Raw genomic sequence first — 17,206 nt, forward strand, 5'->3', positions numbered from 1 at the left:
TCAGAGCCTGACACGTTTCCTCCCTCTCCTGTTGCAGTTTCCTCCTCCAAACTTCCAGATGGTTACCAAGCAATTACGACAACCACTGCCTCGCTCCAATGTAGAAATCACCCACAATGCATCTGCCTCTACGGCTTTGGGACGTCACAGAAGTGCAGAAAGAAAAACTAAGGCTGGTGAAGCTGGGACGGACGGACGGACGGACGGTGGCAGAGAGAGAGAGAGAGAGGAGGCTCTGGGTGCCAGTTGGTGCTGCTTGTGTTCAGGAGGAATAAAAACAGTGTTTCTTCCATCATTTGAAGTTCAGTCAGGCGGCTGTGAAAAGCTGACAATTACACAGGAGGAGAAGCGAGCGCCTGAGTCTGGAGACGACCGCCTGCCTCCCTGAAAGCTGCACTGGGTGTTACACTCTGCCAGACGGCTCCCTGTGTGTGTGTGTGTGTGTGTCTGACTGGACATATACACACACACACACACACACACACACATCGCTCAAGCAGCAAAAGCACTCCACCGCACTGTGAAAACTAAACTGGAACAAGAAAGCTAAACATCCTTCACCCAAAGTGATTATTTTGATTTGTTGCTAAAAACTCCCAGGGTGCACTGGGGCACTGTGGAGTCTGGCGTGTTCGCCGCTTACATTTCTTTACAAATGTGGTTCCGACGTGTCCCAGCGTTCACAAAAAAGGGTTAAAGTGAAATAACTTTACAGCCGCAGCCTCGCTTACTTCACTCAACCAACAACAGATCAAACCCTGACTGAGGTAAACACAGAGATGCTGCTACTTTGAGATCTTTACGTTAAAATGAAGCCAGCTGAGTCGTTGTTTTGCAAATCAGAAATAAGCCTTCAAGTCACAAGTATAGTCAAATTAAATGCTACAAAGTTAAAAAGGGACAGTCATGATTTGTCAATATAAACAAATCACCACAGCTTTTTCATGTCTCTTGGTCTCTTGGTCTCTTGTGTAAACACTTCCTGTTGCCATGTGAGACTTGACGGCTGTTTGATGTCTGAATGTGGAAGTCAAAGTGACGACACAAGCGGACGCTGGTGTCAAAGTCCAGACAAATTTGTGACTGGGGTCCTCACCACCTGAACCTGGACGTACTCGTCCCCTTAAAGAGACAACAGCAGGAGTAAGAGCTGTCATCCACCATCTGAGTGGATCAATCACTGCGGTGACGGTCTGAGCCCGGTGATGGAATATGAAATACTCTAAAAGAAGTCAAGAGTGACCCAAAGCACTTAACGTAATTTTTTACAATTGCTCAAATATGTTGTTTGTCAGAAATCCTCAGTTTACCGTTATAGCTTCCTGATTTCCCATAATCCCATCTGGCTTTATTCTGGGTGAGTCTGAGAGCCAAACGGTGTCTTCATTCCCCTTAAGAGCCATGTGCCAATAAATACTGCAGCCTAAATCATGGTCTGGTAAAAGGCTTACAGTGGACAAAATGTATTAAACACACATTCATGAAAGCACGCGCACACACACACACACACACACACACAGAGAGACAAATGAGACAGAAGATGCATGCACTGTAGATAGGCAAGGCTGAAAGACACATGTCGTTTTTTGGAAGATGCGCCGTGCTAGCTGAGGCATACATGCACGCTCGCTTACACACACACACACACACACACACACACACACACTCTCACTTCAGTACCATGCTGTGAGGACTTACGTGGGATGGTCACGCTGAAGTGCTGGGGGTCTGAGATCAACAGTTTCCTCTTGAGTTCATTCAGACCAACTCCTGTGGGACCTGCACACAAACACACACACACACACACACACACATAGAAGTTAGACAAAATTGAAAGCAATAATTTGTACCATACACATCCGCCTTTCTCTAACCGCAACCGATCCCTGCTCAGTCGTGGTGATTGATGGGTCGAGGTCACGGTGCTCATTAGGTGTGACATGGATATCTTGATTTCAATAAAAAAAAAAAAAAAAGAAAGAAAGAAAATCTCCAGTTTCAGGTCTGAGGTAATATCAGATCTAATGAAATGATTGGTTTCTGCCATCAGGGTCACAAATTGATCAGGAATAGCGGCGGCCAAAAGAGCGAGCCAGGGACTTTGGCTCTTTGTTTATTATGCAGATTGTCATTGGTACAGATCATTGGATTAACATATAAATGTTCTTTGGGCTCTCTCACCACATCGCTCCGTGTCCCTCTTTCCACTCGCTCTCTCTCTCTCTCTCTCTCTCTCTAAACCAGATTCCACAATATTTTGCCGCTGGTTGCTACGGCACATTAATGTGAACCAACTGGTGTCAAGAGCCTTAAAATAGAAGGGACCGGGAGTTACAAGTGTGTTTGACCGCAGCTTCCCTGGAGTGTGTGGATGGGTAGAGAGTGAGACAGATAGAGAGCAGCGTCTGATGTGGACTCGGGATTCCTCGCATGCCTGAAGCTTCGGGGCAGGCTCTGCACTCGCGTCGCAGCCTGATGGAAATTCAGTCCTCCAGGCAAATGTGTTTAGCAGGTCGCTACTCTAAAACAAACCGGACAATGAGTTCACTCGGTGATGCGGATTAGGTGGGGAGACGAAGAGAGGGGAGACGGAGAGAGAGAGACGGAGAGAGAGAGAGAGAGAGAGAGAGAAAAGGCGAAAAGACAAAGAAGGCCGCTGTTCCCTCTCCTGATGTCTGCTCTACATTTCATCTGCTCTAATCCATAAGGTGATAAATAGGTGTGGACAACGAAGCTCTATAAGCAGGCCTTCACACACACACAGACACACACACACACACTTTCCCTTTCTGTTTGCACCCAGGAACACATGCTCTGGAGTCAGATTGTGCGACGGCTGTAAGTGATAAAAGCTGTTTCCTCCGCACTCTCGCCCACTCCACTGTGATTTAGACGAGAGAGAGAGAGAGAAAAGCACACACACACACACACACACACACACCAGATTCCTTTTGGACAGACAGCATGAGGCGTTCTGTGGTTACCATCTCATCTCGTGTAAACAAGCGCACGGCCAAAGCCAAGACAGCCATCAATCTGAGCTGGAGGGAAGGAGTTCTTCAGGAGGCAGAGAAGGTAAGAGTCACAGAAAGAGGGGGTTGATTTATTGAGATGAGGAAATGGAGTTCATTTTGAATTTGTTTCAGAAAAACAGTGGGAACGCAGCCGTGACTGTTTGAGCGAGGCCGAGAACCGGTAATGTAGTAGGTGTTGAAGGTGGCAGAGCTCGGTGACAGAGGCTCTTTATGAGGCCGATCACAGCCGTGCAGACGGGACCTGAGCCCAGCAGGACCACCAGCAGCCCATCAGGGACCTGAGCCCAGCAGGACCACCAGCAGCCCATCGGGGACCTGAGCCCAGCAGGACCACCAGCAGGTCGCTCACATCCAGCTGCAGCACGCTCTTCAACCTGCCACCTCTCTGGGCATCGGCAGCTTTTTAACACAACAGCAACGTCGTAAATCTGAAAGAAGCCTAGATTTCTCCTCTGAGCTGCCGTGTTTGCGTTGTGTTTGTGTTTTTCTCCCTCTCTCCCTCAGACGGTGCAGAGAGTCTGGAGCTTCTGGCTTCGCAGTAAAAGTGTCAGACTTTATTACAGCACTCATTAGAGAACGAGCCTTTAATATCGCAAACTTAATTACTTCCAGGCCAAACTGGGAGCAGATCTCTGTGAAGTCGGTGCTGAGAGGTGGAGGCCCAGATGAGACCAGGCCCAGATCCAGGCCCAGATGAGACCAGGCCCAGATCCAGGCCTCCGAGTCTGAACTCCAGCCTCAAACCTTCCAGCGTGTCTCACTTCCAGGGTGTTACACACGGAGCTGGCACCGCTGCTGCTACATTTAAAGATGGCGTGCGGCGCCGCGACGCGCCGCAGCCTCAGATCACGTTAGATGCTCGGCTACTAAATATTCAGCAGGGGAAAGAGTCAAAGTTATGCTATAGTGCCTCTGGACGCCACATGAAGGCGTCGGCACATTTTAAACAAACTCCAAAACGTTCACTTCATGAGAACGGGCCTCTTCTGTGTCTCGTTACAGAGAAGCAGAGCCACACCACAGGAAAACAAACAGAGGGGATATCTGAGCATCAGTTTGTCAGGACTAATCATCAGATTTCTTTTACAAACATCAGCGGTTAGTTTGAACTCTGCGTATAGAAGAACACCGAGTCTGTCCAAATGTTCACAGAGCAGATAAGCATCTCTGAGACTTGGTCAGGAGGAGCAGGTGGTCAGATGGCTGATGGAGATGGAGATGGAGACTTTATTACACAAGTTCATACAAAGTGCTACAAGCTACTCTGCATAAATACTGAATACCACAATGTTGACAGACCCAGAGCTAATGTATCGATCCGTCTCTGATCTCTGTGTCCACTCCTGTGTAACCCATAAGACAGATGATGTCATCGTCTCTCATAGAAGCCAGGACGCCTGAGCTGGCGTTTGGAGGTTCGGTCATGTTTGATTCAATAACGCTCTGTGCTGGTTTGTGTTAAGCGTTACATGCCGCAGCACAAACACACACACTGCTCTGTTCGTTATTCAGGATTATTGTTGTTTTAATCTAATTATAATCAACCGGGTCCATTAGCTTCAGCACAGTCAGGCAGAGTTGAGCACAAGCAGCACATCTTTGGATGAGAACACGTGTTGGTATTCTTAAAGTACGAGTTCAAATGCTGTGTCGATGTAACTTCAAAATAAAATAAAATAAAATAAAATAAAATAAAATAAAATAAAATAAAATAAAATAAGTTAAAATAAGTTAAAATAAGTTAAAATAAAATAAAATTCATTTGGGGAAAATATATTTATAAAGTATTATAATATTCACTGATTAAAAGATTATTGATTTTTTAAGGTGGTATGACAATAAATTGTGGAAGCAGCTCGAAACTTCCCACCACATCACCAAACTCAGCTGCTGTAATAAAGTGTGAGTATCTTGGCTTCAGTGTTCAGCTTCCCTCAGACCTGATGTATAGAGGTGAACTAAAAGAACCTGTTTACTTGCTTTTACAAACCTATTTGCTTTAAGCCGGACCTGGCAGAACTCGTCCACGGCCTGAAAACTGGTCCAGCAATTTAGGGAATCTCGTATAATATTTGATGAATCCCTGTGGCCTGGTATGTTTTAGTTTAGTCTCCACACACACACACGCACACGCACACACACACACACACACACACAGTACAGTATAGCTGCTGCTGCTGTTTCCTAACATCTGTACATACAGACGTGGTGATTTTGCAAGCCTCAGCGTGGAAACGTGCGAGTCATTTCTAATAGTTGGTCCACTTGCATTAAACGGGGGTGGTCGGGAGAGAAGAAACAACTTTGGATCTAAAGCAGAAAGTGAAACATTCCAGCCTCCAACACGACCACAGCCTCTCTGACACCGGGTCAACCAAAACAAAGACGTGCGAATAAAGATGTCATTTATTCTTGGCTGCTTGGATCGGGACTCTATCGCTCCCTCTACACTTTGAACTCTCTCTTAATTCTGTACAAGTTGTGTAATATGCATCTACTGAGCAACGGAGGGGAAAAGGTATTGACAACAAGACTTGACAGGTTTGATTTGGCCTGAGTGAATAACTGTGATTAATCAAACGCAGTGAATGAAGAACAGACAGGACGAAGGAGACAAGCTGAGAGGGATTCTGTCCTGCGGTTGGAGAGACAAAGTCGTACGCTGGAGATGGAAGGTGGCGTCTTACTCACCGTTAACCGAAAAGGACACAGAGTTGGAAAGAAGAGATTTGGAGAGAGGGAGACTTTCTAAAAAAAACAAAACCGAAAGCCTCTGAGGAAAATGAGAGAGGAAGGCAGAGAAACACAAAACAGATCTCTGGTTGGCCCTCTGCTTAGCTATGTGTGAAATTGTCCACAGGTTGTCCTCCAAAAGTGTGGACGTTAAACGAATGTATTTACATTAGCGTGACGGCTGGGAGAGGTTCAGCATCCTGTGTGTGAAGCCGTGACACGCTGGCAGACGCAGCAGCGCTCTCATTAGCGGCATTCCTGACGGAGTCCGCGCTTTCGCCCCGGCATACCTACGGGAACCCGGGCCCGGCTAATCAGGCGGGGGGACGCAAACCCGGCGCGGGGAGGAGACAGAAGAAGAGTGAGACCTTGTTGTTGTCAGAGCTGTTCATGTTTAAAAGCTGCTGTCAGAATCCAGAGGAGTCTGAGCGCTGGAGGCTGGACTCCTGCCTGCTGGGTACTCATTTGTTAAATCAATCCTCTTTCTCTCTGGGAGCATGGAAACAGACTGGAAGGAATCACACTGAAAATTCAGGGAATGTTTTGTTCCATCTGTGTTTCGGGACATTCTTGTCATTTTTTGTCACAAGTAACTAACCTTAAAAGGAAAATGTGGAGCGGCCAGGATCTGCTGATGGCACCGCCGGCCCTGTGAAAGCTTGGAGTCTTTACTGTTGCACCTGGCTAAGCGTATTGTTCCACCATTCGCTGGCAGCGCTCCTCTTCCAACCACAAACACAGAATGAGAGGCCGCTAAATTCATTTCAAGGCACCTTGGCACGCCGCGGAGCTCTTTGGAGCACTTTGTAACACTCGGCTCCTCGAGGCAAAGTGTGAACAATTCCATCGGCTCTTAGGAACCAGTCGATTGAAAGGACGGCGGGAGTGAGGCGGCGTAAATGAGCACTAAATATGAGTGATTGATAAGGCGCCTGCTCTGCTGAGGCCTCTCACAGCCACACGTCTACAGGAAGGAGCCCTGAGGGGACGGCGGCTGTCTCTTAAGTGGGACCATCATTCCTGGGATGAAGGGTCCAGGCCACCTGGAGCCTCTGAAGCTTGGAGGTGTGGATTTATGTTCAGATGTAACGCGCGTGTGTGTCGGGCCAACCTCAACATTTCAAACAGCACCCATGCCGAAAAAGTGCAACGTGTGTGTTGCGCGGCGCCTTCGCTTCTCTTTTGATTGGCAACAGAATTTGCGGTACAAAGTCCAGCTACTCACCGACCAGGACCACCAGTCTGTGTTTAGCCGGGCTCTGCCTGCGGTAGGGGGTGACCTCCTCGTATGTGGGCACGTCTGCCATGTCGTAGATTTCACTCTTCTTGGACTCGTACATGGATTTGTTGGTCTTCTTGTCTCTCCTGCTGAGGCGGAAGCTTCTCCTGAACCCGGCTGGAGGTCGGGATGAGAGGAGACGGGAAGGGGAAGGAGACAGAAAGAAAGGAACACATTCATCTCCTGGTTAAGAACTGTTGGTGCACATGTTCATATGTTTGCATTTAAATTAAATCTAAATTAAACGCACAGCTGTGAGCTTCAATTTATGGCCAATTCAGTGTCTTGGCACGTTCCCCCAAAGCTCCATGTCCAATAGCTCATCTGTGCTCTGCAGCCCAGCTTTATAACATCTCTGCAGTAGGTTAAAGAGATATGGCAACAAATTCAGACAAACAGTTTCCCTAGAAATCCCATTCAAACACTCGGCCTTTTATTTTCCCCAGTGACACGTAATGGACTTTATACTCTTTTCTCTTTCATGCACACACACGCACGTCCTTAAAACTTATTGCCTCATCCTTGGACATCTTTGCACCACATACTGTGATAGTGTTTCAGTACAGGTACGACTAATTCATCACTTTCATAGTATGAAGCAGAGGAGCGCTCCACATAACTCAGAGCTGTGTGAGCCTCAGGACATCACGGTGACTCACAGCCATGAAGGAGTGCCTGCCTGCCTGCCTGTGTGTGTCTGTGTCTGTGTGTGTGTGTGTGTGTGTGTGTGTGTGTCCCTTCGCAGCAGCTGTCCGTCCCCTCTGATTGGTTGATGACGTGCTCTGTATCCTCTGACCGCCGTCACAAAGGCTTCCTAACCAAAATGATGTGGCAGAACGTCTGCATTGATCCCGTTTCCTCCGCTGCATCAAAAGGTGAAGTTTCCCCCTAATTTGAGGAGCAGTTTCATATTGGTGACAGATGGTGATTGAACCTGAAGGAGCAGCTTGCGTTTCAGCTTTCAGCCTTTCTTTGTTATTCCTTCATTTTTTTCTAAACCATAATTAATGAACTTTGACATGTAATGTAACATGCCCAAGTGAGATTAAGGCAGCATGAAAATTACAGTCTGAGAGGAGGGAGAGGCTCCGCCCCCTTAATACTTTCAACAACATTTTCAAATCATTAGAGCCGAGCAGACATGCAGCAGAGAGAGAGAGAGAGGGGGAGATAGAGAGAGAGGGGGAGATAGAGGGGGAGAGGGAGAGAGAGAGAGTCTGCATTCTTCTCTACCTGCTCTTTCCCCTTATTAAGGGATGAAGCTGTGGACCTCTGCTGAGTTACAAATGAAACGCACTGTAAGTCACTGAAGCAGGATAATATTGTTTTAGCAAATGTGTGCATGCATGTGCGTGTGTGTGTGTGTGTGTGGGTGTGTGTGTGTGTGTGTGTGTGTGTGTGTGTGTGTGTGTGTATACGTACAAGTACATACACACACACCAAATACTGACTATAGTGTTACATTAAACATTTAGGGTAGACTTTGTTCCATTGTGGGCAACTTGTGGCCGACTTCTGTCTGTGCCATTTCTCCTGCGGTTAATCGACTCATTCAGCACCCTGGCCCCCCCTTGCCCCCCCCCCCGCTCTGCCCCCCCACACAGGGAATTTTACCCTCTGCCACAGTGGAAAACACACACCACTCATTTGCAATTCTGCTCTAAAGACATGAAAACGTAGCATTGCAGTGTAACCAATATCCTTAAAGGTTTAATCGCTGCAATCCACACGCAGATATGAGGCGAGAGAGTGGAACGGCAACGCCAACGCCTGATGCAAACTCAACCAAAGGCACTGACGGCAGGCGGGCAGACGGTTAGCATAACGTCAATTATTATGTAAAGGCTGGTTTCTTACTTCATAGCAGGGAGGTTAGTAATGCTCACACACACACACACACACACACACAGAAACTCTTGTTAGAGCGATGATGCTGGCAGTTTTATAAAATGTAGTGATTTACAGGAGATTTATGTCCAAACTGGCTCACAGACATTTAGCTTCTATACGTTGGAGATGTTTGGTGTTTAGAATTAAAGGGGCTGAAATGAATTTGGTGTGATTTGGCGCTTTATCAAAAAGGTCGAGTTGAATGGCAAAGGTCTCCGGCTTGAGCGCAGTGGCAGTACACTGATGTGCTTCTCTGCTGTGTATGTGTGTGTGTGTGTGTGTGTTGGGATATGGAGTTAAAGTTTCCTTACTGAATTCCCGCACACACACACGCACCTCCTAATGGTGTGCACCAGGCCGTGACTGGGGGATTGCCAGAATTGCAACTGAAAACTTGTGTGTCCGCGCACACACTCACTCACTCACTCACTCACTCAAAATCATGGACAGACACACACACACACACACACACACTCACTCTGGTCCAGTAATAGAAACAAAAGGGGAAAAAGATGAGCATATTTAACACAGTGTAAATACAAGCTGTGTGTGTGTGTGTGTGTGTGTGTGCGTGTGCGTGTGTGCGTGTGTGTGTGCTATACTCTAACTCTCTCTCTCTCTCTCTCACACACATACACTCACACACACTTGGAGGTTGCCAGCAGTCCACAGGCCCATTTTCCAGTGTGATAATATCTTACAGCCACGTAGGAAAGTCAGCATATGTGCAGAGAGCGCAGCACCCTGAGGCAAACTGTGAATACAAACTGCCCACTCGGACGCTAACATCCTGTGAAATGCTACAACTGCACCTGTAAAAGAAATGATGCTTAAAAAAAAAAAAAAAAAGAGTCAAAGAGTCAAAGAGGCAGGTTTGTAAAATAACAGATGACTCAGACTCGGACTGGAGTCACGCATTCGCCAATGTGCGTCTGAAAGAGGAGAAGCCTGAGAACAACAGCCGGGTCAAGAGTTCCAGACGTGACGCGTGGGCGACCAGCGGGATGACAACAGAGGAGAGGAGAAGAAAGAATGACTGCCATTTTCCCTCCAATCAAACTTCATTTTCTGCAGAGGGGGAAGAGAGACGAGAGCTAAAGTATGATGAAGCTGAGAGGAGAGGGCCTCATAGTGAAACCACCTGTGCGCTGCGGCGTCTGAGGCCGGCGCCCTAACGACAGGAGACTGTGCTGACAGGTCCGGTGCCATCCTGCCTCTCCCAGCTAGGGGCCCTCTCTCCTCACGACTAATGGAGATGACATCTACGGAATTAACCGGGCATGGCAGCTGGGGATTAAGTGAGCATTACGCTCTCGGCTTGATGCCGCGCGTTGCGGTTTGACGCTGCAACACTCGGTGCCGTCCGTGGGCACCCAATGTGGGAAGCATTACCGGCTCTCTCGGCCTCATTATGCGTGCCCATTATTGGCTTGGTTGGATGAGATGAGGGAGGCTCATGGCGGGGGGGGCTCTTTCCACCCTGTCAGCCGTTATTACCACAACAGTGAAGAAAAAGAAAAGGAGCGCTAATGTTCATGACAACAAAAAACACAAAGTCTGCGGGTAGACAGCAGAAGAACCGCTCGACTTCAATTACCCACGCCTTGCTTGCCCATTCAAATGAACACGTGTGCTACAGTGTATTAGCGTGTCCTCCTCGATTACCTCCGCTCGTCTTTGGGTGCCCGATACAGGAACGCATGCCTGACAAACCCAAATGTGGCGGTGACTGCTGGAGATCTGCCAGGGGTAAAGACAGAAGAAGCTGAGCCGCGATGCTGTGGGCCAGGAGAGGAGAGGAGAGGAGAGGAGAGGAGAGGAGAGGAGAGGAGAGGAGAGGACCAGAGAGGAAGGACTTCTACTTATCCAGACAGACAGACAGACGTGTGTCCTTCAAGTGATCCCCTCTCCAGAGTCCCTCCATATAACTGCTAACAGGCACCTGCTGAAGACATTATGCAACAGTAGTAAAGCGGCCCGGGGGCTGATGGGAGGAGGATATTGTCTAAACGCTGTAGCAAAGCAGCCGCTTCCGGATACGATGGCAGCAGAGTGCACACACACACATACACACACACACACTGGGCTGTAGGAAAGTTACAGTCAAGCGGAGTTCTGCCACATGAAAGCCAAGGTGATGTCTGTCACTGCTCAGCAAAGGGATCAGAGCGTTAAACCCGACGAAGCCTCCAGACAAACGCCTCACGCTGAGTGTTACCTGAGGGGGGCGAACACATTCTGGGAGTAGTTTCCTTTGGACTCGGCGCAAAGCCTTTGGAAAGTGGTACCCAGCCCAAATGTTACAGGCTGATACAGCGGAGTAGGAGTCAAGGCCGCTGGCTGCTTGAGGTCCAGTATTTGTTTTTCCCCTCCATGTTATCCCACAGCTCTTCGGGCTCAGGAATGTCTGATCTCAAAACGATGCCTGAGGCCGTATGCGTCTTTAAAGCCGCTGTGATGGAGCCAAACCGGGCCTCGGTGTGCCACGGCTGCTCCGTCTAAGAGCCTGCTCTGCTTTTCTTCTCATCCATCTGATATCCAGACGGAGAGATGTCCTCTCCAGAACAAACCCTCTGATTCCTGAAGGACTCACCTATGAGGCTTAGTCTGAGCGCACGCAGACGGCAGATATCAATTTAAACATGTAGGATTGATCCTGAGGTAATGTGTGCGTTGGCCCGGCTGCACATCTGCAACTGTGGAGCGGAGCGCCGCTTAAATAAAGTCATTCTGAAAATAGAGCATTTGATTTCATTTGAGAACACTAAACCTGAATGAAATTGGATTAGAGTGGATGGAGATCCCAGCTCCCTTTGTTAGAAACTGGGAAAGTCTTGCTTGCCCTCCATTCCTCCGTCTCTGTGTCTGTTCCTCAGAGTGGGATTGAGGATTTATGGGATTATGGCGGTGATCTGAAACGTCTCTGCCCACACAGCCTCCTCACAGTCCAGGTGCAGATGTCTTCACACTGGGAGTTCGGCAGCTTCATCACAATGGATTGGGAAGGGAATCTGGAATCTGGGTGTCTAATTTCCTCTGCTTGTCCCTGGATGAAAACACTCCATCAGTCTGCTCCCTCTGCTTTCTAGAAAGTCCTGATCTGAAGGCATCTCGGGACAACGCTTTCTTCATCGTTAGTCGAGCTTCACGCTCTGCAGGCCCGAGCGCAGGAATCCGCTCGCCCCCGAGCCGTGCTCGAGGATCGCTCCTGGCAACGGAGGTTACAGACGTTGCATCACTGAGAGAGGTATGGAGGGAAAACAAACCAGAGGCTGAGGACAAACACTGCCCCCCCACCCCCACCCCCCCTCCCACCCGCTCCTCTATTCCCCCATGCAACCTCAGTAGCATTGCAAAAGCATCTGTAAGTTCTAGGATTTCAAACCTTTATGGACAAGCCAACTCTAAATCACACAACCACATCCAACAGGCTGAAAAGCCATGCAGCAAGTACTCTCGTAGAGAAGATGTTATTATAACTCACTAGCTTTTTTTCCTTGGAGTTCTTTAATTTCAGTTAAACCTCGTTCTGGGCTGCTGGAGACAAGAAACTCTGCTCAGCCGCCGGAGCGCTGGTTGTTGTCCGGGGCACCGAGGAGGAAGAGGAGAGGCTGAGGTCATTGACCTTCTGTTGAAGGCAGGGCGAGGGGGGGGAGCGGGGGCGAGGGGGGCGGGGGCATGTTGTGACTCTGGCTTCGTGTCAGTATGAACATGAATACAACTGGGTCTGACTATTCAGGAATATAAATGATGTAGAGTGGAGGTTTGTGCGGACAGCAAACCTCTTGACCTTAACATCAGAGGCTGAGAGAGAGAGAGAGAGAGAGGGACAGAGAGAGAGACAGAGAGAAAGAGAGGGATAGAGGTATAGAGAGAGAGAGACAGAGAAAGAGAGAAAGAGAGAAAGAAAGAGAGAGAGAGAGAGAGAGAGAGAGAGAAAGAGAGAAAGAAAAAGAGAGAGAGAGAGACAGAGAAAGAGAGAGAGACAGAGACAGAGACAGAGATATGAGCCGAGCCAGGACAGCCTGTGGTCCTCCAGAGGGCCGGCGCCTTATGATTTGTCAGGAAAATGACAGTGGTAATAAAAACATGATGGGAATCATTTTCAGTACAAGACAGAGAATTGGAAGCGGCTCTCTGGGAAGGGCTGCAGAACCAGAACGGGCCGTGGTAATTGTCATTAAGTCTGATGGGGACCACATCAACATGGCCGGGCCTTGGCCGGACCTTTCGGGAGGAAAAGCGTGGAGAACAAGCCGCGCTTGAACCCAAATCCATCCACAGCCATTCTCAGCCGTGTCTGCAGACCCACAGCAGAGGCAGAACAGGATAACTACTACATTGTGCAAACCCCTGACATGATGTGCCAGTGCTCTCATGCTGTCAGCAGGCACACAGAAATAACTGGAGGAGCGTCCACCGCTGAGAAACCACCGCTCTCTGCTCTGCTCTGAGTCCAGGCTCAATCAATACAGCTGTACACACACACTGAGCATGGGAGCCAGTATGGATCTGATCTGTTCACATGCGTCAGGGTCAGGATGTCGTGTGACGGAGGGGTCGACACCTCCTCATCTTCATCCTGCCTGTTCTGGGCTCAGATCTCAGTCAGCGGTGATCACAGTGACATCATGATGTTTCTACTTATTGATCATCCGTCACGCTTTCATGACTGAACACGCTCCTCGCAGGGCTGATTAACCCTTTTGGTTCCACCAGCTGTTCTTCTCTCTCTCTCTCTCTCTCCCACCTGATCACCTGACTCACACACCTGTTCTCCATTTCCCCTCATCAGCCCTCAGGATTCATACCAGTCACATTCTGCTCATGTTTGCCAGATCAGTTAAAGAAGTCCAGCATTCTGCCGGCTCGTGTGTCCAGGCTCCTGATTATAGATCCTGACCCGGGTTCACACACGGCTGTGCTACGACTGAAGCTTAACACACGGAGGCTCGGTTTGCCTTCGCTGGCTCGACAAAACCTAAACACTGATCGGTCGTAATCGCTATCACAATGCTGCTAATGGCTACGCAATAGAATCCCATCAAAGCTGCTGACAGAAGTGTGTAGAATTGTGTAAAAGTGTACTTAAACCTGCCCTGTACTAGGCTAGACATGGGGCACAGGTTACCATGGCGACACAGCACGATCAGAAGTGAGAAAAGGTGACATAATGAGAAAATATCATAGCTATAAAGGAAACACTAACACACCATAATACACACTTTTAATGTTCTGTAAACTCTAATGAGGAAGATGAGGAAGACGTGTATGTCTGTCCCCAGGGTAACGGGACACAAGGACAAATGGAGAAGAAACAGAAGACAGCATCTCTCACCTAGGTGGAGTCCGCTACTATAGTCGGCATCCTCTGGTGGTGAGAAGAGGAAGAAAGCAGAGGCCAGGAGAGGTTAAAGAATCAGACATGACACCAACAGGGCGCTTCCTCTACAAGCACAGCAGGAGGGGGAAGAGCACACAGGTTAAAGGTTAAAGGGGACAGGAACACACAGGTACAGTACAGCAGCAGCAGAAGAAGAAGAAGAAGAAGAAGAAGTCTATTGAGGTTTGTATCAGGCCACTGCTCTGCTTGTGTTAGACCAGCGGTTCTCAATCGTTCACAGCCGCGCCTCTATCCCAGGTGGACCAGGTGTGTTCAGCCAATCAGGACGCTCCATCAAGTAAACACACCTGATTTAGCTCCTGCGCTGTAATCCTCTATAAGAGTGTGAGAGCGAGCGCAGACACGAGTTCATATCCTGTTTGTGTGTCGGACGCAACAATAATAGAAGAGGCCGCAGGATTGAGAACCACTGTGCTAGACCGTCTAAATATTGGAGTATTAGGAATGTGATACCAGCGATGTCGTCACTCTGATGAAAGTGATGACATCGCTGGTGAAAGGTGAAGCTGTTACACCGCTTCACCTTTATGAGCCGTTAGCTTTGACACGAGGCGATGGGCCGAATGAACACACGATGGCCGAGCTTACTTCTGAGATACACAACAGGGTAGACGACCTGAAGGGGAACCGAACCAACACAGGTTCCCGTCTCCGTTAGGCGACAGGACGTCTGACAGGTAGTACCTGTGACGTCTTCAGCAGCGAGCGGGACGGGAGCAAGCGATGGAGACGTGTTAGAGGAGATGTCAGGTTATAAAAGACAAGATGGGTGAGGACAAGAAGAGAGAAGACAACACCTACCAAGGTCAACCTCCACATCATCTTAGAAAGGCAGAAGACATGAAAGAACACAACAGTAAAGACTCACAGAGAGCGTTTGTGTGAACAGGAAGCTGCACAATACGACAATGGAGGAGTCGTCACTACACCACAACAACAACAGTCACCACGGCAACATTGCTACTGTTTTCACTTGGACAGAGAACACAGAGACGCATCGTTACCTAGAGAGACGCTGAGTGTGTGTGCTGCATCCTCGCTCACTTCAGAGAAAAGCACATTCGTGTTCAGAAGGCTCCGACGGGTTCAAGGCATTGATCAATACATGAAAGTATTGATCTGAGGCTTTCAATCTTCATTTTGCTCATCAAATTCAGCTGATGGGTCTTCAGTTTGTGAACACGGCAACAGAATGACCTCTAACCTCTGACATCACGAGGTTAAACAGCAGCTTTGGTCCTAGATTGTAAACTAAACCGTCCGACACTATTTCCTCATAGTAATATATATTTAACCCCTGATCAACTATCAATAGGTCCTACTTGGTTTGAAGAATGATTCTTTGATTTTGATTTCAGGAGTAAACGTCTCAGTTTAATGTGAAGGAGCTTTGATTTGACTCCAGATTCACCAGCGACACCATCACATGAGGGTTTGGAGCTGAGACAGGTCCTCTGTGTGTGTGTGTGTGTGTGTGTGTGTGTACCTAAGGTGAGCTGGAACATTTGGAGGCACTTAAAGATTCTTCCTCCCCCTTCAACTGATTTCCATTTTGACCAGAGGAGGTTAAATCAAACCATACCATAACAGAGTCTACAGGCCTTACAGCGCCGTGCTCACTTCCCAGAGTGCACCACAGCTCGGGGGGGGCATGGGGGGGGGGGTAATGACAGGCCGTGACAGCAGTCAGGACCAATCACTGAAGAGAAGATCAGTCGGTCGGGTGCTCGGACGTTTGAGCCTGATAATGGTAATTGTTCTGAAGTGTAAAGCCGAATGTGTTTGCTGTTATCTGACATCTTGTTTCACCTGCTAGTGTTCACAGTAATGTTCCTGCCGATGTTCTCCTCCCGCCTTCGTCAGAGGAAGGAGGGCATACTGTTGACGTTTAACTTAAAGCAACATCTGCAAAGCATTTGAAGACAATGGAAGCTACAAAGACATCTTCATCTCAGGGGGAACGACTACGCTGGACTTGAAAGAGGAAACGAGCGAGTCAGAGAAAGAAAGCAAACCTGTGCGATAAGAGCAACAAGTGCTTCCCTTATTACAGCGGGCAGGACTTCTATCCGCAGGGAGGAATGCTCCACATTAACATTATTGGTCTTGTAGCCTGGTAAATCTCCATCCCTGGTCTAACGAAGCCCCCCAGGTCAGCAGAGCCGTGTCTGTGAACAGGGGAGGGCCCGTCTGAGCGCCTCACGACACGGTGGAGCTGAAAACCTCTTCCTCTCTCTTCGTACTACCAGCGTGACGGAGGAAGCAGTTAGAGCGCAGTGAGAACGAGCTGCAGTCATGCCTCTGTTGGTGTACAGCATGTCGAAGGTCAGGCCTGCAGCGACGGTGGCGACCCAGCCTATCATTTAGCCTCCGGACGAGCCAGCGCCGCCGGATTGTGGCTACGCGGCCCTGCAGACATTCTCACAGTGCAGTCAACCAGGCAGCTAACGAGCCCGTGACTGGAGGAGTGGAAGAGGGACGCACACTAACGGGAATAACACACACATCACACACCAACCGGGGCGGGCGGTTAGCCTAGAACATCACAGGGACGTTAAGGTCCTCGGTGTTCTTTCAGTGTGCACCTGTGTCAGGAAATAACAAATAGGTCGCAGTAGACGGAGGAAAGGAGCCAAAAGAAGGGAGCGAAGGGAGAGAGTGGACATTCAAGTAAGCGCCACTCGTCTCCCCTCCGTCCTCGTCCTTGTATGAGGACGCGCGGCGCTGCAGATCTGTTTTATGGTCGCTTTTATTGTTTTATTGGCTCGCTAATGACCAAAGCATGTGGATGGAGTTGAAACTAAACGCAGATTAGACTGGATGAGATCTGGCAGCGCCGCGTCCAGGAGGACAGGAGGACAGGTA

At 48.8% G+C, this 17,206-nt stretch overlaps 1 protein-coding gene across 1 annotated transcript in view; it reads right to left on the minus strand.

The window, feature by feature from the left end:
- Positions 1–17,206, minus strand: part of LOC142988775 (MAGUK p55 subfamily member 7-like) — a 50,679-nt gene that overhangs the window by 11,782 nt on the left and 21,691 nt on the right. The window contains exons 9-10 of the mRNA XM_076138030.1: positions 6,994–7,164; positions 1,699–1,779 (exon numbers count right to left, since the gene is read on the minus strand). Coding sequence (XP_075994145.1) covers positions 1,699–1,779; positions 6,994–7,164 — 252 coding nt within the window. The remainder of the gene's footprint in view (positions 1–1,698; positions 1,780–6,993; positions 7,165–17,206) is intronic.

This window comes from Genypterus blacodes, unplaced genomic scaffold (assembly GCF_046128005.1).
Source record: "Genypterus blacodes isolate CSIRO-AG114 ecotype Tasmania unplaced genomic scaffold, CSIRO-AGI_Gbla_v1 ptg000348l_1, whole genome shotgun sequence".
NCBI lineage: Eukaryota > Metazoa > Chordata > Actinopteri > Ophidiiformes > Ophidiidae > Genypterus > Genypterus blacodes.